The sequence below is a fragment of the Notamacropus eugenii genome, chromosome 1 (genome assembly GCF_028372415.1).
Source record: "Notamacropus eugenii isolate mMacEug1 chromosome 1, mMacEug1.pri_v2, whole genome shotgun sequence".
NCBI lineage: Eukaryota > Metazoa > Chordata > Mammalia > Diprotodontia > Macropodidae > Notamacropus > Notamacropus eugenii.
In genome coordinates, this window is record NC_092872.1 from 641,071,779 (window position 1) to 641,096,933 (window position 25,155).

At 40.0% G+C, this 25,155-nt stretch overlaps 2 protein-coding genes across 4 annotated transcripts in view; one reads left to right on the forward strand and one right to left on the reverse strand.

Annotated features, from left to right (window-relative positions):
• Window positions 1–1,563: 1,563 nt before the first annotated feature.
• MDH1 (malate dehydrogenase 1) lies at window positions 1,564–23,369 on the reverse strand. Its single transcript, XM_072635423.1, has 9 exons — window positions 22,814–23,369; window positions 16,124–16,222; window positions 12,965–13,061; window positions 12,290–12,465; window positions 9,361–9,483; window positions 5,381–5,557; window positions 4,192–4,305; window positions 3,816–3,905; window positions 1,564–1,912 (listed from the first exon to the last, which is right to left on the reverse strand). Exons 1-9 carry the CDS (start codon window positions 22,814–22,816, stop codon window positions 1,787–1,789), a joined length of 1,005 nt encoding a protein of 334 aa, XP_072491524.1. The 5' UTR covers window positions 22,817–23,369; the 3' UTR covers window positions 1,564–1,786.
• Window positions 23,370–23,605: 236 nt separating this feature from the next.
• WDPCP (WD repeat containing planar cell polarity effector) overlaps window positions 23,606–25,155 on the forward strand; it is a 375,521-nt gene continuing 373,971 nt past the window's right edge. For all 3 annotated transcript variants that reach the window (XM_072635424.1, XM_072635425.1, XM_072635427.1), the window contains exon 1: window positions 23,606–23,741. The gene's annotated coding sequence lies outside the window, so the exon portion shown is untranslated. The remainder of the gene's footprint in view (window positions 23,742–25,155) is intronic.

Genomic DNA, 25,155 nt, shown 5'->3' on the forward strand with positions numbered 1-25,155 from the left:
TAATGTTTAAAAAAAAATTCTTTTGTGGTCCATATTGTGAATGCTTTAAAAGGAAGTATCACCTGACCACAAGTTTGAATTGTTTTATCTGTTATAAACTGTGCTAAAAATGGAAAAAAAAGATGCCCAGGCCACACACTTACATCTTCATTTCTCTCCAGGTGGCATTGCTGACTCCTCCTACATGGTCTGCCCTGCTGCCTGGGCACCTTCATTCCCATCCTACCACCTTTCCAGATTTTTGTTATCTGCTCCCAAAAGATTGTACTATATAAGCTCCTCAAAGTCAAGGGTCACCTTTTTTCTGCTTATTTGTATTTTTAGCACTAAGTATAGTGTCTGGAACAGAGTAATCACTTAAGAAAAGCTTGTTGACTTGATCTGGTTTAGTTACACCTCAACATCCAGATGACTGAAGCAAAATTTGAGAGTGGCTTTTTTTGGCCTTCATTAGTTTTTCATTTCATATATACGGCTGAAAAATTAAATAAGGATGGTATGGACCCTCTCCTGCAAGAACTTCAGTGCCAGGATTGAGTGACTGCTGAAGTACAAGATGATTCAGCCATTGTCGCCATTTTCCCACGTACCTCACACAAAAAATTCCCTAGTGTTGAAGGTAACATAGTGGGCATCCGAGCCAGGGTAACAAAGTTAAGCAGTCGTACCAAGTGTGCACTGTTCAGTGACTGGCCTGATCATTCTTCCTTTGGACTTAGGATTTAGTCAGATACCTCTAATAGCCACTAAATAAGAGCTAGTTACTGAGACAGTTTGGTTTTTGACCATGATACAGTTCGTTTCTGAGAAACACCTAAACAAGTTAAATATGTTTGAACTTTTTCTTAGGATGAGTACAAATTATCACAAAATCTACTAGAACCATGTACTTATCTTGAGCAAATACACCTGGAGAAGTGGTCTTTGCATTTTGGTTCTACAAAGGGAACAGTGACTTGCAAAAATACTATGATGAACTGGGTGTTCGTCCCTATATGTTCTAATCCTACCAAATGCATGACTGAGATTGACACTAGAAAAAAAAAACTACCTTACACCCTATTCAATAGTTACTATAAATGTTAATCAGTCTTCTAAAGACTAAATGATAATTACATATAAGCCAGAAAAATATGCAAATCAGGTGCCCTTAAATAATAACTAGTTATCCAAAAATTGGATATATCTGAATATCTCTTTCAGCTAGGGATGGGAGACAGAGGCTGGCAGATTGTTTCAGCCTGGGAGTTCTGAGCGGCAGCAGAGCTAAAGCTGATTGTGTATCTGGCACCAAGAGGATGAGTCCCTGAGATGGGGGTACTGGGAGCTGCCTGAAGGGTAAATTGGTCTCTTGGAAATGGAGCAGATCAAGCTTCGGTGGTGATTAGCAGTGGATTTAGGCCTGTGAGTGGCTGCTGTACTTCCAGCCTAGATCCAGTAGAGAGACAGTCTCAAAAAACTCTTTTATTCTTGTTTTCTTTGTCTCTTGCTCACTGGCTCAATCACCTCTCTCACAGACAAAATGGAAAAGCTATCTAATTTTAATTCAGAAAACAGCCCAAATTGGAGTCGGTCATTTTTATTTAGACTTCATCACTAACACCATTTGATAACATGATGACATGGTAGGCACAAATATGTACCAAGAAGCACACACAATCTTTAAATGCATGGTTTTTCATATGTAGTTTGCCAAAGACAATATCATTATTTGTTACTAGCTTTAAAGACGACACTTATATTCTTCAGATTTTAAGTGTTTTGCAATATCATAATTTTTGCCTAGTCATGCGATGGTAAGAAATTCAAAAGCGGTCTCCTTTTCTTCTGATAATTCTTTTGCAGTGAGATCCATCTTCTCACGGGAGAAATCATTGATAGGGAGGCCTTCCACAAATTTCCAGGATTTATTCTGTTAAGAAATGATGGCAAATCAGTAACGGTTGATGGATTTTCCAGACTCCATCTGATGCTGACATTAGGCCTGTTGTACCCTGGGCCAGTCACTAAACCTCTTATTTGCTTCAGTGTCTTCATCTATAAAAGGGTGTGTGTGTGTGTGTGTGTGTGTGTGTGTGTGTGTGTGTGTGTGTGTGTGTGTGTGTGTGTGTGTGTGTGTGTGTGTGTGTGTGTGTGTGTGTGTGTGTCTGTGTGTGTGTCTGTGTGTGTGTCTGTGTGTCTGTGTGTGTGTGTGTGTGTGTGTGTGTAGAGGGGTGACAGGTAGTCTGCACTTGATGGCTCCTAAGCGGTCCCCTAAATCTAGGATCCTATGGTCATAGCACCTAGGTGGAATAGTGGATGGAGTGCTCAGCCTACAGTCAGGATAACTTCACTTCAAACTGGCAAATTTCATGGCTCTAGGCAACTCACTCAACCACTGCTTGACTCCATTTTCTCAACTGTAAGATGGGTATAATAATAGTACCTCCCTCTCAGGGTTTTTATGAGGATCACATGGATATTAGCAAAACATTTAGCATAGTTCCTGGCACACAACAGGCACATATAAATGTTTATTCCCTTCCCCTCATCATTCTTTTGACCAGATCTGGGACCTTATAGGTGTACAGAGCGCCCTTAGGGTGATGTCTTTTAGCTAGCCATGCAGAGCCTCACCTTAGAATGTAAGGGGGCTGCCTTGGACACCAAGAGCTTAAGTCCTTTGCACAGGGTCATGCAGCCAGTAAGTGTCAGAAGCAGGACTTGAACCCAGAAGCCCTTGGCTCTATCCACTGCTGGAGGAATGACTGCTCTCTGGGAGGTATGACTACAGTGTAGTGGACGGAGTGCTGGACATGGTCATCAGGAAGACATGGCTTTATGACTCTGGGGTAGTCACTTAACTGCTCTCAGATTCTGTTTCTTCAGCTGGAAAATGGAGGCAGTAATAGCAACCATACCTCAAGGTCAGAGGGTCAAATGAGATAACCCACATGGAGTTAAAGCACTCCATGAACGTTAGCTGTGATTTTTGTCTCAGTCTTACAGACAAGGAAACTGAGCCTTTGAGGTTAAGTGACTTTACCAAGGTGATGCTACCAGGAAGTGGCAGATTCAAGACTTGAAGCCAAGTCATCTGCCTCACAACCCTGTGCTCTGTCCACTCCACTGAACTAGAGCAACATGAGGGAAAAATTCTGGGCAAATATTTAAAAGAGAAGTCTTTACTTAAGAAATACACGCTTTCCCGACATTAGCACTGAGACTGATTTGTTATTGTTCAGACCAGTGACTGAGGTGTGTTGGATCCTCTGAGGGAAGATGCTCTCCCTGCAAAGAGCTGCTGGGACAGTGACTTGACTCAAAGTTCTCCTTGGCTGTGAGGACAGTTCTCTGTCCTCCACGCCAAGCTTCCTCTCACTGGGACACATCTACTCCAACTGATTTTTTTAAAATCTTTCTTTTTAGATAAATACTAAAACTTAAATACATAATAAGAAAAGAAAAAAACATAAACTTAAATATAGAGTAAGAAAAGAAAAACCTGTCGGGCGCAGCAGAATGTAAGAGAGGGTTCAACATACATAGCAATAAATTTCCATTTCAAGAAAGCTTATATAATAAAACCTACATGTTACGTTGAGAACTGTCTATCTTATCTTTGCTTCCTTGTAAGTTTTTCTAACTAATTTCCAAGGCAGTAATAGAAACACCTTTTGCTGCATTAGTACAGGAAGATGCTGCTTTGTAGGCATCCAATATCAAGGCTTAATTTTGATTCACTGTCTGGAAAATCTCTTATTTGGTAAAGGAGACACTTCAAATTAACTTACAACGTAAGACACAGAAACCAGCTGCAGGCACAAGAAACTTACCTTGATGGTAACAGGGAAGGAGTAGAGCAAATCATCAGAGATTCCATAGGAATTGCCATCAGAGATGACTCCCATGGAAACAAATTCTCCCTGAAAACAATATGACAATATATTGAGATATAGTGCTAGCCTTTTTTTTCCTCTTGAGCCTCACATACAAGTTTATTGCATACGCTAATACAACTTAAAACATACTTGCTCTTGCTACTCCTATTTCTTTACAAATATACAATGCTGTGGATCATATTATATTAATATATAATACTGTTTATAATATGGAACTGCTATCACTAATTGGTTACTTCTGAGAAATACAGGTGACAAATATGCAAACAAAGGCAGGCTGGCTAGTCTATGTAAATCACTCAATGATTACCTCTGGAGTTCCAAACCAGATATCTCTGACGTGGTCGCATATTGCTTTGGCAGCTGACATGGCACTAGACAGTTTTCGAGCCTTAATGACAGCTGCACCACGCTGCTGAACAGTCTGTAGTAGGGAGAGAAATGGATTATTTGCTTGTGCTACTCCTATTTCATATCTATTTAAGGCAATGAATCAAATGCACAGTTATTTTACTGTCTGAGGAATGTAAGCCAGAAGATACTTGAAAGGACAAGAATCTAGCTGTCCCAACATAAAAATCCTACCAACAAAGAAAAGCAATCATTTGTAAAGTCTCATACCAATAACAACTGGACTGAACCCCAAGGCACTCCCTAACCTGTTGCTGCCTAACGTAAGCTTTATGCCAACAATGTGAAAGAGCCCTGGGGGGAAGAGAGACTTGAAAAGGCCCAGAAAAGTCCACTGAAATATCCTGTTCTTGTAAATGCTACAGCTAACTCTGGTAATAACATCAGAATGGAGGCAATATGGTTAAACCATACCCACCCTGATGATCCTAACAGTTCATGTCATGGGCTACCAATACTAATCTGTTTTCCAAGACACAACTGTAAGTTCAGACCAAAAGAAGATAACTCTATAGCTTAGAACGTGAATTCTCTTTTCCAGATGTCTTGGGAATAGAAATATGGTTCCAGTTTTCAATGTATTCTATCATTAAAAGAGAGTCCCATTTCCTAAGAATTCAGTCAACAAAAAAAAGTAGCACTCTGTAGAATACCCTGAACTTGGCAGAAGTGAGTGGGGATGGGAAACAGAAGGGTTAGAAGGATCATACCCTAGCATCAAGATGTTTACAATTTAGCCAGGGACAGATGGATGGATGGACACACAGACACACACACAAATGTGGACACACACACATACACACACAACTATGGAACACAGACAGCAGAAAGAATGAAGAACAAAGGATCAGAACTGTCATTGGTGAGGAAAGCTTTGTCCATAATCAACTTCTATCCTGGCACTGACAAGGGAAAAATGAGCAAAGTACCCTTCTAACTGGATGAGTGTCCCAATGGACACTGACATTTATTCATGTACTTACAGTCCCCTAACTCTATGAGAGGTAAAGCGTAGGACTCATGGCATGTGATCTTCCTCCCAAAGTTCTTTAGAACAGGCTGTTTGGTTCTTCTTCGGTTTTTCTTACCGTGATAAATTCGCCCTTGAGCCAGCTGTCATCCTTTACAGCTTCATAGACACCAACTTCTTTCCCTTGGATGTTAACCTTGGCATGGTTAACATCTGGATACTGAGTTGAGGAGTGGTTTCCCCAGATAATGACGTTCTTGACATCATTGGCAGTCACTCCCAGTTTAAGAGCAATCTAATACAAAACATACATTTTGAGACAAATTCCTTTTATTTCAAAGTGCTACACATACTTGAAATCTATGTCAGACTTAGGATGGAAAGACTTCTGCAGTTTCGAGAGAACATGTAAGCATTTTGCTGAAATCTGAAAATTACCAGTTTTAGTTGGCAGCCTTCACAATAAGTCCTTTGGTGTGTTTTTCTTTTTCTGCATAGTACTTTGACAGATACATTGATTTGATTTTTAAAAAGAAACCTCTAAAATATATATATAAGATCAGAGCAAACTCAATTCTATTTTCTATAACTAATGCTACAGTACTACACAGTAATAATTCATAAGATCAGAGAATCTGACCAGTTCAAGCCCATCACTTTCAAATAAAGAAATGACTTGTGCATGGTCACACAGTGTAGAGAAGTAGTGGCCTGCATAGTGGATGGAGAACGAACCTTGAAACCAAGAAGACCCAGTTTAATTCCTGTCTCTGACACATACTGACTATAACCTCAGGACTTCCTAAACGTTTTCCTCTCTCGATCCCTTCCCCTCTTTTTAAACTGTGGGTCACAAGCTAATTTTGGAAGCACTTGACTAAGTGACCCAGGGCAAGTCACTTAACCACTCAGCACCCCAGATACCTCTCTAAGATTAGAAAAGTTGTGGAGAAGGTGCTAACATGCTCATTCAGGAATTCCTTATACCATAGCAATCCCAGGTCTTGATCCCATCTTAATAGTTTTTGTGTTGTGCATCATATTCTAATTCTCTGAAAATTAGAACTTCACATATGATGCACATGGCAAGTCAACCAGGAGCCAAAATTGGAAAATAGGAACTTACAGTGCAAAGAACCCATGTCATGATTAGCTCACTTGGATAGCTTGGATAACTCATGTGACTTCCTAGCCTCAGTTTCCCCAGGACGGTTCCTAGGGCTGGACAAAATATTTCAAAGAGCTCGTTCAGCCTGAAGATTCTTTGACTTTACATTTTGAAAGCATGAGAAATCTATTCTTTCAGAAGAGTTGAAAAGACAGCTAAGCATTCATGATCTCAATGGTGATCTCCTAAAACAAAGTTCAGCCCTTGCATTTGAACTATGCTGATGTTTCTTGATGTTAGTTTGGTAAATACTACAGGGCACACTTTCACTAAAACAATATTAAACACAATTCTATACTCTTGATCGTTCGTAACCTAGACTCCTACTTTCGTAGTCTTTCTTCTTACACGTTGCTTCTTTCCACACATACTAGAGAGCAAGCACACTAAAGTATTTGCCATTCCTCACATCCAATGCTCCCTACTCCTAAATTACATGCCTTTGCCCAGTGTGTCCCCCAGTGCTCTCCCCCTCCTCACCTCCACCTTGTGGAATGCCTCGTTTCTTCCAAAACTCTGTTCAAGTGCCTCTTGCTACAAGAAGCCTTCCCTGATCCCCTTGGCCATGAGCATCCAATCTCCCTCAATCACCTGCTATTCCTTCTGTATGCACTTGTACATATGTACATGCTGCTTCCTCCATTAGAATGTCTGTTCTGTGAGGGCAGGCCTTTTTTATTTATGTCTTGGTGTTAGAACAGGGCTTTGCATAGAAGATGCTGCCTTTATGCTTGTGGATTGATTCTTCCCTTGCCTCCCCAAATGCCTCTTTGCTCCAATTATGTGCGTTCATCCTTCACTGCCGAAGAAAACCATGCCATCAGAGAAATGATGACATGACTTGCACTTGACTTTGTTTTGAGTGAGGGAGGGCTGTGCAGGTCACCAGCCTCACTTCTCCTCCAGAGCCATCTGAATCCAGTGACCAGATATTTGTTAGGATGATTGGAGATGACCCAGGATGAGGCAATTGGGGTTAAGTGACTTGCCCAAGGTCACACAGCTAGTGAGTGTCAAGTGTCTGACCTCCAATTGGCTGGGAGGGTACAAGAAGAACCCTGGTTGATACTGTTCATGTTCTGGAGTCACCTTTGCTCCCTTGAGATCTCATAGATGCAGATGAGTCTGCTGGGACAGCAGAGGCAAGCCAGGTTTTAAAAGGACTTGTTGACGTAGGTCAACGTTAAAATATCCATTTAAAACTAACTGCCTGTCACTTGTTACTAGCTCACATTCATGCTTAACTGTCAGTTCAATAGTAATAAGGTAATGTATAACTGGAACTGCCACATAATGGTCACACAGACTCTGCCTAGCTGCTTCTCTCCACACTGTGACCAGGCAGTTGGCTGCTGCTGACAGCTACATGCATGGTTGTGTGTCTTGAGGATGATGTAAACCTCTGTTAACTGCAGGCCCACACATTCTGAAGATAGTTATTAGGTAACCAAGTCTGCAAAGGTTTCAGTATGGTAATAGTTCACATAAGACAAACAGAATGTTCTTAGCTTCTTCTCTCACTGGCTTACTGTGTAATCACAGATAGACCTAGAAGCGACATGGCAGGCTGAGTCTGCCTCCCCCCTATTTTACAGATGTGGAAACTCAGGCCTAGAGGAGTAACATGACTTGCCCAGGGGCACTGTTAGTGTCTAAGGAAGGATCCAAGTCTTCTTGACTGCAAGTCTATTCACCACAGCATGCTGTTTAGAAAGAAAAATTCCATTTGGGAAAACATATCCTTGTATAACTTTTGTCATAGTAGGCTAAAGAGACAGAGCAAAAAACATTGTCCCTGTCCTAAAGTCCTATTATCCTAGTGAAAGAGTATATTCTACCTTCCGTTGCCCACCCTCCCAAGGCAGCTAGAAGGAGCACTGGGCCTCGAGTCAGGAAGACCTGAGTTCAAATCTGACCTTAGACAAGGACAAGCTGTATGATCCTGAAGAAGTCATTTAACCCACTAGTGTTCAAATGGAAATTCAAATGGAAATGGGGTACAGAGGAGGGGGCATTCATTTGTATATGAGGCTCCTTGAAGGCTGCATACTGACATATTTTTATTTATTTTGTCAAATATTTCCCAACTACATTTTAATCTGGTGTGGGCTACACACTTAACATCCCTGATTTAATGTATGTAATAACAACGTTACTTTAGATTATTTACTAAACATTTAGTTTAGTCACCAAGACAAAAGAAATCACCCAATAGGACAGCCTAGAGCAGGTAACTGTAAGGATTATGATTTCTGGAAGTGACTCCAATAATGCAAATTCGCAGTCCAAGCAACTTCAATTTAATAAAGCAAATCTGAAAACGATACCCTTTTTCTGATGAAGTTGACCTGTTACCCTCCCTCCCACCTCCCAGGCCTCCCCTGGATTCTTCTCCATGTTCTAGAAGAACAGACTGTGGCCCAAAGTGGTGGGTCTTCAACTTTTTGTTAACCCAGGTTCTACATTATTCTCCACTTCAAAAAGGAAAGCTCTCAGTTTACTTGGCAGACTACACATGCCTATTAAGCCTTTTTTAAAAAAAGGATAAGCATAGGTTAGAGATAACCAGTACTGATCTGGGGATAAGACTGTGCCAGAGGAACAAGGCTGAGGAACAAATTGCAGTAAAGAGAATATAGCACTTCATAAGATTTAATTACATTAACTACAGAGGAGGTTACTACCCCTGCAATGAATAGGTTTATTTAAGTACCTTTACATATTGTAAGAAAATTACCTAGCACCAATTTAAATTTTAAAAATAAATTGCAATGTGGAAACTTAACAAAACCCCATAAATTTTTATTACTTATCAACCTGAAAAGTCACAGAATATCTGCAATAATTAGTATGAAACTGTTCACTGGGATTTTTTAAGCTGAAAAGAGGTTAACAAGAAAATGGCTGGTTTAGGTCTCAATTCTGCTCACCTGAGACTTAGCTCGGTTGTGATCCAGACGGGTCAAACAGCTGAAATTCTCCTTGGGTATTGACGGGGCCATCTTGGAAGCCGTCAGGCAATTGGTATTGGCTGGATTTCCAACAACCACAACCTGGTAAAGATGGAAAGATAAAGAGGGAAGAGAAAATCATAATTACCACTATTTTGATGAACTGGAATAGCTTTCTCAGATAATGACTTGGGTAAACTAGGTGGTGCAGTGGGCCTGGAGTCTAGAAGACCTAAGTTCCAATCTGGCCTGACATAATTACTAGGTGTGTGACCCTGGGCAAGTCACTTGACCTTGTTTGCCTCTGTTTCCCCATCAGTTAAAATGAACTGGAGAAGGAAATGGCAAATCATTCCAGTATCTTTGCCAAGAAAACCCCTAATGGGGCCAGAGAGAATCAGAGAGAACTGGAACAACTGAAAAACCACAAAAGCTTGCAGGCATGTAATGACTGAGTTGTGAAATGATGATCACAAGATTCACAGCAACCAAATGAAGTGATTAACACTGAGTTTGCTCTCAGGTTTTCCCCCTGAACACCAACTCCATTTTTATCAGTGTTTGGTTACCATGATACTCAAAAGAAAACTATTATTAATCAACAAGTTATTCTCTGGGTGCTAAAGGTTGAGAGCTAAGGTCAGCTTCTGACTGTTCGGCATCTTGTGCTACTAGAGAACACTTAGCAATGCCTGCCATCCACCTGCCACCAAAGGTGCCTCCGTAGCTCTAACAGAAAAATGGATCCATGTACAAAACACTGTTTCTTGTGACTGTTTTTCAAGAAACTAAATTTTAATTGGTTAATGTCTAAATAAAGGCAATGTATCTGGCTCCTATGAGATCAGTACACAAAGGATGGAGATGGGCCTCTTAACCATGGTGCTGATCTTTGGGCAGTCTCAATTTAATGAAGCAATCTGAAACTATACCCTTCTTTAAAAGACTGCTGCATCTCCCCCTCCCTCTTCTACCCAAAGAATACTTATTATAGTCCTCAAAGAGTTAGGAAGCAAGAAAAAAGAACTTTTCGGGAAGTTCAAAGGAAGAATTCAGAAGGCAATTAAAATAGAGCACTATACAATTAGCTTCCTTAAATGTCATATGAAATAACTCCTTTTAGCCTTTTAGGTGGAAATATTTTAATATACTTGAGACACAATGAAACCTCAAAGCAAAATGATTTGAGAAGAATGTATTTTGAAAAAATTAGTTGCATGTACTAGAAAGTCCATTTTGCTGCCTTAGTAAGTGGAGTAAAATGAACACAGCTTGAGGTCTGTTTAGGATATTGCAGTGTTAGGTTCATTCCTGGCCACTGCCAGTGACTGGCATACTGGCATGCGTTCGCTCATGACACATCCTGGGAAGGTACATTTTCAACAAACATGTGACAACTTATATTTGCTTTCTTGAAATCTGCCTCTTTGTAAAGAGTGGGTTCCAATTAGGTTCTTCTTAGATAAGTGTTTATTTTACTAATAGTAATCTAATAAACCATACTGCTAATAACTAATAACAGGTGCTAATAACAGGAAAAGAGAACCAGAACAGTCTCAAAAATTAAGTTTTTTCTCAGCAAATACTTTGATGACCCATGATTTTCAAAGGTGTAGTTACTTTCTCCACTGACACCGAAATTCTTTTATATTTTAAGAAGCACTGAGGCTAAAAGGCTCATTACCAGTTTGGCCACGGGGTGGCAAATTTTTCTTAACTTGGCTAGGCGCAACACGATGAAAGACACAACAATCCGCCATCTTCTAGCTTAGCAGGGTTTAGTTAGGTGACCCAGTGGATAGAAATGCTGGATCTGGAATCAGGATGAGTTCAAATCCTGACTCAGACATTAGTAGTTCTATGACCCTGGACAGGTCATTGAACCTATGTTTTTCACAGTTTCCTCATCTGTAAAATGGGAATAACAACAGCACATACCTGCCAGGGTTACTGTTGAAGATCAAATGAGAAAATATTTGTAAAGTGCTTTGCAAGTCTTAAAGTACTATGTAAATACTAGGCACTTATAATTTTTAATCGTTTTAATTATCACAACCAGAGCCTGCACTCCACTAGCTCAGCCTTAAGAATCCAAGGTTTCCTTCATCAAAAACATCAGAATTACTAAATCCCTTCAAACAGTTTTCAGGAACAAATGAGTACATATCAGAGGACATTACTTGAACTGTGAACTTCCCTTGGCTTCCAGCTCCTTCTCCCCTTGGAACATCCAATCATCCCTGGGCCATTTCCTCTAGAATATTCCTTTCTTCCATTGGTGAGTTCCTCGCGGAGCCTCCATTTCAGGATGCCCAATCTCCGTTCCCCTTTGGGCTTGGATCCTAATTTTCTTGACTTCAAAACCAGGCCCGACCTGAGCATTTCATTCCCACCTCCAACCCCTTTTCTCGGGGGGCTTGTTGGTTGTCTTTTCCTAGTAAAATGCAAACTCCTCAGCTATTTTTGGCTTGTACTTGTATCCCCAGCACTTAGCACAGTGCCTCACATTCACTAAGTGCTTAATAAATGCTTACTGACTTTGTTGCCTATGCAGCAAAGTAAATTAATGCCAAGTACCAGAAATTTGAGTCTTCTTTGTGGATACTTTTAAGAAGTCAGAAGCTGTCACATGATTTTAAAAGGCACTCTACATTTCCTGGGACCTTTGCAAATGGATTTCCACAACATGATGAAAATCAAAGAAAAAAGGGATAGAGCTTATTAAAAACAAAATTAGGTCACAGGCATTATTTAAATACTGTATCTGTATTTCACTAATCCATTGGACTATATAAAGGCAAGTTGTTGAGAAGAGTTTCAAAAAACATTTCTATTTTGCTGAAAGCAAAGTTAAAAGTTTCAAGTTAAGAAAGAAAAGAAGAAAAAAAGAAAAGAAGCAGTGAGTCACCTTAACGGACTTTTTGGCATATTTTTCCAAAGCCTGTCCCTGGGATTTGAAAATCTTCACATTTGCCTTGAGTAAGTCCTTCCTCTCCATGCCTTCCTTCCTTGGCATGGAGCCAACCAGAATCGCTACATCAAGGTCTTTGAAGGCAACCTCTTCTTTATCTGTTGCAATGACCTCTGTGAGGGAGGCACGACAACAAGGAAAGCTCATTAGAAATGAACAGCTATAGGACTTGATAGGAAGAGAATCGACCTGCCAATTCTGTACTTTTGAAACAGTTTCATTTACTATCATGCATTGGCTGATTGTGGAGGGGTGCAAGGACAGAACTCAGAAAATTGGGGTCATTTGGGGCAAGTCTGCATCACCCTTATGCTGTACATACCTCAGAACCTGTTCAGTTTTCACCTTTTCCCTCCTACTGTGCTCCATGCCTCAGGATGATGGGACTAACACAAGGGAACTGACTGATAAAATAACTCAGCTCTGACATTTTGTGATTGCTGATATTACTGATGCATTCTGCTTAGAAGCCTCTGACAGGCCAGTCATTTCTGGTGTAGAATCTTACTATCTTGTGATTAAATACTTCAAACAACTAAGGTCGCTATTTGAATTTGTGTTCTGAAGCTGAGAGAACTCTCCTACAGAAGCATTCTGTGTCCAGCTACTGACCTTTAAGCAGGGGAAGAGCACAGTCTTGCAGTTCCATTACTACCCCTTCCAGCACACCCATCATGGGGGTGATATCCAGCAGGACGAGAATAAGAGCCTGGCAAACAACAAAGAAAACATCGCAGCGTTTGAGTTATGTCCTGGTGAAGTAACAACAATGAAAAAACCACTGCATTTCCTGCCAAATGTTTTCACATACAAATTTAAGTCATATTCTTCATACTAAGCAATTTTTCTAAGAGGTCTATACCACAATATTTCCCAAATGAACTTATAGTTTAACCAGTCAAAATACAAATTTTGCTGAATTAAATAGTCATAACAATTGAAAGGGGGGAAAAAGTGGGTAATAATACCAAGCGGAACTATGGAAAAATAAACTATAAAATAGGAACTAGTAGAACCAGTTACTGAAATGTATAAAAAACAAGCTCTCTGGTACTGGAAAAAAGATCAATAAAACAGACTAGAGAAACCAGTGCCAGAGGAAAAAAAACACATACTAATATTATATACTCTATTTGGATAGCATTCTGCCTGAAAAAAATTTATTTAATATCTAATTAATCTACATCTGATTTATTTCTAGCTGAGAAAGATGTCCAAACTATGGTCTCCTATGCTCTCAGATATAATTTTTGTCCTCAAAAAGATTTCAGGCAACATTTCAGGTAACACAGGAATCCTGAACAAGGAAAAAGATCACCATATGTAAAAACACAGTTTGGCTGAACTTTTTAGAACTGTGAATAACCAAAAGTTAACATCTTATTTCATCCCGGACCCTTCTTTTCACTCCAGGGATCTTCATGTCCATTAGGCAAATCATAAATCAGAATAATCTGTAATTAGATCATCAAACAGATGTTTATTAGATTCACAATATACATCCTCTATGGAATAATGGCTAGAGGACATGAAGACAATTTATGAAGGAGGAAGTACAGAAAGATTTATTAATAGTATGAAACTCAAACTTCCTTATAATCAGAGAAACGTAAATCAGGATCTTATCCTCACTACAATGGCTAAAATAGCAATCAAGTGATAAAGTCTCATCTTGGCAAGTGTGTGGGGAAGCATGAATTCTCATACTGTTTTGGTGGGGTTGCAGACTGGAGAAAACATTTTGGAAAATAATAAGATAATTGCAGTAAGAGTTAGGAAACAGATCATACTTTTTGACCTAGCTATTCATTGCTGGGACTGGATTCCACAAACAACATACAGGACTCTATCCGTGCAAAAGTATTTATATGCTCTATTGGCAACTGAAAGACTAGAAACAATTACTCATAGGCCCAACAATTACAGAATGACTGAAAAACATGATGTATTGATTGAATATTATAAAGATTAATACAAAATTAAAAAAGCTCTATGAGGTGATAGAATAAACTTAGAACTAGATCTACACATTACAACTACATGAAAAGGAGAAAATAAAGAAAGAAAAACAGGGCTCAAAGTCACAGAAATTTCAAGTAGGTTTTGAAGGTAACAAGCAAACCTTATGTATCTTGTTCCTTAAAATTTTCAGTTCTGCCTAGTGAATTTGGGGAAGATTTTGCCTCTTATTTTGATTTGTTTCTGAATGTTATTAAATTTCAAACTTTTTTTTTTTAAAGATGCATATTGTCCCTGACAATACTACAAGAGAACATTAAGCAGATACAGCAGAAACTCTTAATTCAGGTCTTTGGGAGAGTAAAGATACTTTAACAACTTAAAGGTTATTTGTCATGTTACCTGTTTGATATGTTCAATGCTTCGCACTTTCAGTGAATTGGGTCCCCCTAAAGTAGTGAAGTGAGTATATCTGCATCCATATTCCAATGAAATTTTTTTGTATAGGTTTCTAGGATATATTAATCTGTGGTGATGAATTTTGTGTTGCTCATTTTCCTGTAATATTTTCCCCTCCCCCAAATCCAAGTGCCTTTGATCTTTTCAGAACATAGGAGACAGTGTTCTATGAGTGTTGTTCTAATGCACATGCCTAGCCTCATAATATCCCAGAGGTATTAGATTATTTACGTCTATCTGCACATATACAAGTGCTCCTTCTACCACATGATACTTTCTGATACTTTCCCGTACAGAAATGAAACAAGTCTATGATATACAACAAAGACTATATGTTGCAAAAAGGAAAACAATGTTCTATTATTCTTTTTCAATCCGAAATTCACCATGAAAACACATTTACCTCTGTTACAACAGTATCTCAAAGGTAACTTGGCCCTGAGAAGGTTAAAAAGTTTGTGAAAGTTACTCAACATTTTAGACTTGAGATCTGTGAACCACTCAAGGCTCTTATTTAGCAATTTCATAGGAGCAAACTTTTACCTAATGGGCAAAGTTAAGTAGCTGTTTTCTTATTGTTAATGTCTAACTCAGCAAGTATTCCCAGGGAGAACTGGTTATTAACAGCTTCAGTTTACACAGTCCTTTCCAGTTTACATCATCTTATTTCATTAGAGGGAAAGAGAAAGGGACCAGTCAGGAGACGTGGGTTTAAATCAAAGCTTTGCAACTTATTAACTGTGTGAATTGAATCAATCACTTCATCACCTTTAGTTTCCTCATCTGTAAATTGAGGTTCCTACTTACTCTCTCTGGACCTCACAGAGTTGTCACTTATAAATCCTAAAGTATCATACGAAAAGAAGTTATTATAACAAGTTAGGCAGCATGAATTTTACTATACCAATTTTACAGATGAAACATCACTGCCTCCCATATTTCCAGAGATTCACTAAAGTCATATAAGTATTAAGCAGCAGAGCCAATGCTCAAATTCAAGTCAAATTCTAATTCTAAATCTGTATCAAGGGAAGCAAGAGGTGCTGCTTTTATCCTCAAGATTTGAATTTTTTTCTCTGAAAGAGTATACCCACAGTTTGTGAATAAAAAGTACTTAAAGCACTATATACATGTGTTATATATGAGTATATACCAATAACAAAAATAATGAGTCAAAGTCAATAGGAAAATAGAAATTTCACTCCATAACCATCTATTCAGGAACATTGTTTTTCTCAGCATTAAGGAATATGCCCACAAAGATTCTTTCTTCAAAAAATTAAAGAAGAGAAAAGTTAAATAGGAACAGATTGATAGAATTCAATTCAACAAATATTTGTTAAGTACTCTTACCTGGTCCTTCCCAAAGACATCGCCCTTAGCAATACTGTAAAGAAGTGAGTAGGCAATCTGACCCGCTGCTCCAGTTACGAGGACTCTGACGGGTTCACCCTTGAAAAAAAGACAAATTACACTCTAGTAAATGATACTTTACCCTCATGACATTATACATTCAAAACTGTACAACCATAATTATATACTCATTCATATATGTATTTATACATCTTTGTGAGTATATCTAACAACAGACGCTATTGTAACTTCAGTGTTTACGAGACTGACAAAGATGCAGACAGCTCAATTGCTTCATTAAGTATATCATAAAAGATTATACTTCAAAGAATTTCTAGAGGAATATTTATGATTTGGTGATTATTTATACTTTATATCATTTAACTTTCAAGCAGATTTTCCCCCACTGTATAACAGGACACCTGTTCTTGGAAAGGGGAAAACAGACTTGCATGTTTGCCTGGAATGTTATCACTAAAATGTGGTAGGAAGAAACGGGTTGCCAAATAAATATATGGTGATACTGCTTTCCACAGTATGACCTTGAGCTTTCAGGTCATTAAAGAAAAAAGAAATCCAAACTTTGCTGCTACTGAACTGGAAACACTATAGTTCATTTGAGCACAGATTTTAGTGAAAACAATGCACACCTTCTTCAATGGCTCTTATGAGCTTTCATAGGCTCAAGATTACTTATGGCAATCAACCAGCCAGTCGATAGAAAATGGATGCTGAAAACAAAATTCTGTATTTTCTCCTGCCAATTTTGCAGTTCAGAAAGAGATATTATCCAATTTACAACTGAGGAAACTGAGGCAGACAGAGGTTAAGTGACTATTGCTTAGTAAGTATCTGAGGCTAGATATGAACTCAGGTCTTGATGATTCCAGGCTCAGCAATCTATCTGCAGAATCAACGAGTTGCCTCTTTGTGAAAGCAAGAACAGTATTAGATGTAATATAAACAATATCATATGTACATATGATATTATACATAATGTCAAATACAGTAACACGTGGCTATCATTATCATGCAACCTAATTCCTTATAAAAACAACTTTGTAGTTCCTATTCAATGATGATCTGCAAATAGGCTATGCACTTCAATTGTTCCAGTAACAAGATATATCAATACACACATACATTCCCTCCAGCCTAGTTCCTCTTCTGAGATAAGGCATCCATTTAGGAGATGGCAGAACTGTGTTAGGAGCTTCATCTGTGGTCACACAATAGTGGGGCATACATAGATAAGACCTCAAATATGGTCTCATTAGTATGATATTCTAACCATGGCTTGGGAAGGAATTCTGCCTAGCTCCACTCTGATGTAAATTCTGATTGCAAGAAAAAGAGTTGAATTGAAGATCTCAATTATTTATATATTAAAGAATGGTCCCCTTCCAAACAGACTTATTGAAGACCAGGAATTCCTTACTTATCCCAAAAGAAAATCTGGAAAAAGACTTTTCCCTTGAAATTTTCCAGGCCATCACACCTCCATACTAAACATATTATGTAAGCAAACCAAATGACATGTAAGATGTTCCTAGATAATAAAAGAAACATTATACACAATTCAGTTTTTCTGAAAATGTCATATATATTCTCACTTCCCTCCAAAAAAGTTTTTTCTTGTGGGCTTGACTAGAGGAATCATTAGTGATTTACTGGGCATGGGGAAACTCAAGCTCTAGTATGTGAATGAACTCTCCTCCACAGATCAGAATTTCTCAGTGATTTAGAAGTGCTAAGGTATGACCTAACATATAAAAAGAGGCTAAGTGACTTGCCCTAGGTCACAAAGCTAGTCCAAGGTCTTACATAGTAACTCTCTCAAGCCCTCTAAATTTTCAAAAATGTTACACTTCTGCTCTTAGGAAGGAGTGACTGATACAATTTGGGGTGGTTGGGAGCCTCAGGAAAGAATTCAGGCACCCAGACCTTCTTTGAAACAACAATAGGAGTGGGCAAGGTTCTCAATGGGGGGTGAGACAGATACTTATAAACAAAAAAGGGACAGTGAAAAATGGGATTAAGGAGTGATTAAATAGCCTTGGGCTAAGATGGACTATGAAAGGATGGTCAACTATCCAGGTGTCTAGAATCTTGTGCAGAGGTCTGTGATCAGGGCTGCAGAAATGTACGGGGAAATTCAAGGAGTGGATTGCTTTCAAAAACAGGGTCTTTTCCTTTTAGGGGTCCAGGTCCCATCACCCCATCATGACTATATTGTTTCATTTATATTACTGGTCTCTGAATTATGATTTAGCAGTCAAGAAGAGATCTGATGGCTCTTGCCATTCTCCTTTCCTTCCCCAAACCCCACATTCCAGTGAGAATCTGGATGGAGTGGAAGAGAAAAATTTAGAAAATGTTAACTTTGTGAAAATCATAACCAACAACAAACCTCCAACAAAATGAGAGTTGCTATTTCAAAATGTTTGTAGTTAGAATAGACTTGCTCTTTACTGAAAATAATTAAAGGTTTCTATTCAGCAACAAGTAGGGCAGCATGGGATTAAGAATCATAAAGACCTGGGTTCCAGTTGTGACCCTACCACTGAACTACTGGGGTGACCTTGGGCAAATCAGCTAATTTTTTCTGGGTCTCAGATTCCTCACCTGTCAAATGAGATAACTAGACTAGATCAGTGGTCCTCAACTCTTTGGTGTCCAGATCCCTGAGAAGTCTTTTAAAAGTACTGAGTACTCTCCTCTCCAAGAGCTTTTGTTTATGTGTCAATAAGAATTTACTGGATTAGGAATTACAATGAAAATGGTTTTGATTGTGGAAGGGACTTGGGGACCCCTAGGAGTTGCTGGACTACATCTTGAGAATCACCAGAGTAGATGATTGCAAAGGTTTCTCTTAAAGCAGTATGGTTGTATAACATTCAACCTGGGTCTCAAAGACTGAGAAATCTGGAGTTCATCATAAAACTTGGGCTGCAGCTGCTAGGATAACAACAGTTTCAGTAACCCAGCTTCTCAGATGAAGTGGGGATGCTGCAGTTCTCTTAGAGGTGGCTAGGTGGCGCAGAGACTAGAGCCTGGGCCTAAGGTTACCCTGAGTTGAAATCCAGCCCCAGACACTTAGGGCAAATGTAACCTCTGTTTGCCTCAGTTTCTACAATTGTAAAATGGGGATAATAACACCTATTAAGGATCAGAGTACTCTGGAGAACAGATACTTAACTCATATTAAGCGCTATGTTCTCCACTAAGTACTTCTGGAGTACTTAGTTGTTAAGAAATCAATCTTGGTGTTTAAAGACATTGTATATTTCTGTAAGCAAATAAAACACAAATATATGTTCCATTTTAATGGATAAAGGATGAGAATGCTGTTAAGTCAGAAAGTCAGATGGATAATTAGAACCTAGATAATAAAGCTAAATTTAACAAGGTCACATGCTATGCGTATGGATCAAAATTGGAATATTTGGCGCTAAAAGGATAGGGTATTTTACTTCAGACAGCTTCCTTTTTTGTGTATGGGCAAATTATTTTAATAGAGATTCAAGTATATTCTAGTATGAAAGAGATCCTAGAGATCATTTGGTATGTAACTTCTTTTTCATAGATGAGGTAAAACAACTTGTTCAAGGTCATAGCGTTAGATAGAGTTGGAAGAGATCTGAGAGACCATTTATTGTAATTCCGTCATCTTACAGGTGAGGAAACACAACCCCAAGAAGTTAACTGGCTCAGCTGAGATAACATAGCCTGGGTAGACAGATAGCAGAGTAATTCCTCTGTCACACCAGACAGGACAAGAAGAAGCAGAGCAGAGCCTCAAAACTACAGCGTCTAAATAACTCCAAATCTAGTGCTCTCTTAAAAATCACTTAGTTTAACCTTCTGCAAACTGATAAATTGAGGCTCCAAGAAATTGCACAAGAATCCACCAGAGTACTAGAAAGAGAATTCAAATACTTAACTGGGAGATACTCACTACTCCTTCAAAATTTGGTGTGAATAAAAGTTGGTCAAATTTCTTTATTCTGAATGTTTTACTATTTTCAGAGGATTCTAATCTCTGATGTTTCTTTTCTGTGTAATTTCATGGCACATCAATCCCTCCCCTTCCAATTCAGGCAAACAAATGACATTGACATTTACAAAATGTCATTGTCTGACAATTACATTTGTTGGGTTAATCAATTTTAATGACCAATTTCAGTTTTCAAGGTGGGTGTAGCTAAGTAATTGTCACCAAATTGATCACTGTACTCTTATGTAACAGCAATTCTCTTATTTACAGGGATCCATGCTATAGCTGAACAACTTATTTTAATGATAGTACAGTTTCCATTATTGTTGCTTCTAAATATTTTGAGTTCCTGGTTACAAAATCAAATAGAAAGATCTTTTTTATCCTTCCATTATGTAAAATATAATCCCAACTTGATAAAAGTTTTAAGTACTATCATAAATTTTGAAGAAAAAACGAAATACAATAAGAAAGAAAACATAGTTAACATTGTTTTCATTTTCTTTTATCCAGGAGTTGCACACAGTGCAATAATAGTAACCTATCTGGGTGTTCTTCCATGATTTAAATAAAGAATGCCTTTCTGTATCTAGCACAGAACTTATGACCTTCCTTCTGATGCAGACAATGTTATTTGTTACTTTTATAAGAAAACATCCTACAAGACAAGTCTGTACCTCCTGAAGATAATGGACCAACATCACATTCCTATGACAAATATTTCTTTCTTCCTAATTACCCTCAGTTTTTCTTTCAAAGTACCCAAAAGAATAAACAATTTCATTTGTACTTTTGTCTTCCTCCTTTCTGTTACGAGTGTGAGCCACAGGTAGGTACCAACAACACATTTCCTCTTTAAATAATTCAGTTGTGAATTGTGTACAAAACTTATTTGGTTCCTTTTTCCACTAAGCTGTCTTCATACATTACCCTTGAACTGCAGAATTAAATCATGTGAGACCTGGTTACAGTTCTTGGTTTAGATATGAAGTCAAGGAAAACTACCCATCCTCCACAGTATTTTTGAGGAGGTAGTGTAAGTGTAGTACAGCATGGATTTGGAGCGAAAGGATTCTGGGTTAGAAGCCCAGATCTGCTGCTCAGATGATCTTAAGCAAATCTTTCTCTCTCAGAGTCTCAGTTTCCTGAACTGTAAACTGAAGAGAGTTGAACTAAATTTCGAAGATCCCTTCTGACTACATTTTCTTTGCTTTATCTCTATGGCCAGAATGACCTTCAAGGAATTGGATATAGCATAGTTCCACTGATACATGTGCAAGGAATCAAGCTAATTCATTTTCTGTGTATCATACTTAGCTGTTTTTGTACCTATAAAAGGAACTTAGCAATTAGGATCTTTCCTAACACTTTTTTTTCCTTTCCTTCTATTAAAAGAAAAATGTTATCTGCAGAACAGTTTCCTGCAGTGGAGAGTACCAGCCTAAAGAGTTCATCCTAAATCTGTCGTTTAAGTAGCTCAATGACCTTGGGACAAGTTACATAATCACCGCCAATTTTCTCATAATTTTCAAGATCCCTATTATTCTAGAGTTTCATAATTCTATATTACCTGACAGTGAAAAATAATGTCTATAATATTGGGTTCCTCCAATCAATTACTGAGATGAATACCACCATATCAATCATTTAGGCTTGTTCCATCCAACAACGGGGAGCAGGAATCTTAGGTTTAATTCTATAACGAATATCTGAAACTAGGAATCCCATTTTCTTTTTGGACTCTATTGAATTCCTCCCATCACCCAGAGGAGCATGCAGATCTTGACTACGTCACCCTAACATCGACTCCTTCCCCCGCCCTTTGTCCTTCCATCAGAAGAAACCAGAGCTCGGATCTTAGAAGATTAGAGGACATTACATTTAAAACAAATTTCTCCCAAATTTAAAACAAACGGGTCGCTGAAAGCATTTGTATCTTCTCTTTAGATAGTGACATTAAGAATACAATACATGCCCTAGACACATTTCAGGTTGCATTTGTAAAATTAGATATGGCTGAACGATTCCACCCACAAATGTAGATCTTTATTTATCTGGGGCACCTGGAAGCGCCACCTTCACAGCCACCTCGCCTTCACAAGTCAAGGTTTCCCAGGAGAACGGTCTGTTTCACCTTTATCAAAATTACATAAAATAAAATGGAAACTTTAAAGGGAAAGGACACAAGCAAATATCTTCCCCTTCGACAGGCTGGATTTTTAACCATGTGTCTAGAGGGTGGGGAAGCATCACCTTCAGCCACTTCTCTTAGCTTATCAGGTGGGGAAGCATCTCCTTCAGCCACTTCTCTTAGCTTATCAGTGCAGTACCCTAAGAGGCATGAACAAGCACACCTGGTGGGGAGGGGTCCCAGCATGCGATCGTCCCCCCTTCCCCCCGAAGTCATTCCTCAAGGTGGGGGTGGGGAAAGGGGGGAAAACCACCCCTTTCTCCGAAAGCCTCAAAAGAAGAAAGCAATCCCTTCCAAGAAGAACCACTTAAACGTTCTGGGGAAAACGACCTCAAGATCCCCAAGGTTTAAGCTTCCGAGGGAGAAGAAAGGGAAAGCGACTTGGCACAGCAGTCTTTTTTCTCCCTTCTTCCCCGCTCTAATCTTTCAAGGACAACCAGGCCTCAGGCGCTGCTATCCGTGCAAGAGCTTACGGGGAGGCCGAAGGGCCCCGGACACTCACCATGGCTGCAGCTGGACAACTTCGGCGACAGACGACTAGACTCACGTACACTCAACCAGGCGGGTCACCTCTAACTGCAGCGGCACCCAAGCAGGAGGACAAGAGGTATCAGCCGGAAGGAGGAGCGACTCTCAGTTGCCAGGGCCGCTGGGTGTGTAGTTTTTCGCTATCCCTATCCAGGCTCGGCCCCGTAGCATTTCATTTCGCTTTTAGACTACAATTCCCGAAAGTCTTAGCGCCGATCTTTTGACAGTTCTACCTGCGCTGTTCATTTCTGAGCCAAATAGTCCCCGCCTGCGGGCCTCCTTGATTGGAGGGAACCGGCCAGCGGATGGATTGAGGAGAGGGATTTGGCAGACGCCTTGATGGCAGTCAGCAATTGGCGGGAAGGAAGGGGGTGGGTAGAAAGGGGAGGGAGGAACAGCCCCCTTGGCCGCACGGTCTCCTGCGAATCGTTTAGGACACTTTTTCCTTTGGAGGTTGTGCGTGGGCTTCCGCTGCGCCAAACGGTCTCAACCCGGAAACTCATCGTTCGGTGCCAAGCGGTCAAACATTTGAGTGGGCCGGACGTCAGTGGGTGGGCTGGGGGGCGGGGGGGGGGTGGGTAGGTTCGGGCTTGACTGGTTGCTAAGCGACGGGGCGGCGGGAGCGCTCCTTGGAGTCTAGGTACCGGCGGGAAGCTGGGACTACGTCACCCTCCCCCCCGCGCCCTTTGGGCTCTGTGATTGGAGGAGACGCTAAAGCCCTTCGCCTTCGGAGCCTCTTCCCCTCTGGAAGCGTGGGGGGGGGGGGGGGGACGCGGGGAAGGGGGCAGGCCCCCCCGTAACTGGTCAGTGTGGAGGAGGAGGGGAGGAAGTGTGCGGGAGCTGGTTCTCTGAGGCAAGTCCAGGGAAACGGGGCCCAGCACCTCCCTCATCTCCGGGGACAGGTAAGCAAGGGCGAGGACCCTCCTCGGGGCTGCCTCGGAGCCTTTCGGGGCTTCTCCCCTGTTCTGTCTGGATGGGCTCGACCCACCCCGGGGATTTCAAGCTCCCTGAGGGCGAGGCGGCGCTCGGCGACTTTAATCCACACTGTTTTACTCCCTGACGGATCTGGCTGCTCCCCCCGAGCCCTGCGCATCCCCCTTTCTCACCCACTGGGCAAGAAGAGGCGCCTGCTTGTCCGTTCTGGCGCCCGTGTCGACGTTGGGGAAAGTTTGGGAACCGCGTCCGAGTACTTCTCCCTCGTTCGTTCGCCCCCACCCTCCACGTCCACTCCGGCTTCCACCACTGACTTTTCCCTTGAGCCTGGTTCGTCTTAGGCTCACCCCTCCGGGCTTCCCCCAGCCTGGACCTGCCCCTTGCAGGCACCCTCCTCCTCTTCTCGAGAAGCAGAGCAGGTCTTCCTCCCCTGGAGAAGCAATCCAGAGAGACCGCCCCCTCTTCTCGAGAAGAGAATGGGGGGAAACACTAAAAGTCAGGGGATCCAGGCACTCCCAGCTAATCATAACCTTACAAAGTAGTTATTTAGAAGGGTCCAAGAGGAAAGCTGCGCTCTGTGAACTTGTTTCGTGAAGGTTCTTGGAAAAGAACTGGAGTCCTCTGAAATGTTAGTTAAAATGTTAGTGTGGCAAAACCGAACCAAGTGCTAACGTCATCTAAAACATTTGTAAAACTTCTAGTTTTCCAATTTCTGCAGGAAAAGAAACAAAGTGATAACTACTGATTTCTCCCCCTTTAACACTGATTTTTGTATTGTGTGAAAAAGAAAATTACTTATTTTCTCTCCTACTGATAGTGAAACGATTGAGTTTATCGTAATGGGAAATATTTGTAAGTGATATTTAAACAAGTATGGGTTTTAAACTCATAAGTATCTGTACATTTTCTTAGCACTCAAATGTTTGCTTGGTATGTGATGTTGATCATTTTGTTTTTCATATGATTTAAAAGTTTTTGCCCCATCCAGTGTTAACTTACATAGTGACTTAATTTTATTTTGATGGTATTTTCCTTATTACCAGCTAGGTTATTTTTAGTGACATTTTACTTGACACACATTTCCACCTTGTGTTTTTGCCTTCATACGCCATTAATATGTAATGTTAAAAAGGTAATAGAAAATAATCAATTAAAACTCTCAGGGACTTGTGAAGTTATATTTAAATGGCAAAAAGTTTGGTCAACTTTTTTTTATAAAGACTTACAAAGAAATGATTAAGGCAGAACCCCCCTCCATGTGTCTGTGACCCTCCCCTCTTATTTGTCCACTTTATATCACTTATTTATGGCAACTCTCTTGTTCTCCTGCAGCCCTTCTTAGGAGTCATTAGCTCTTTATGGTTCACATCTGAACTTGATAAG

What these genes read in the sequence shown, in the direction of transcription:
- MDH1 (XM_072635423.1), bottom strand. An exon ending in TGCTCTTCCCCTGCTTAAAG is followed by an intron (nt 12,466 to 12,964) that starts GTCAGTAGCTGG and finishes CCTCCCTCACAG; the next exon opens with AGGTCATTGCAACAGATAAA. An exon ending in TCTGGTTTGGAACTCCAGAG is followed by an intron (nt 3,906 to 4,191) that starts GTAATCATTGAG and finishes TATTGTTTTCAG; the next exon opens with GGAGAATTTGTTTCCATGGG.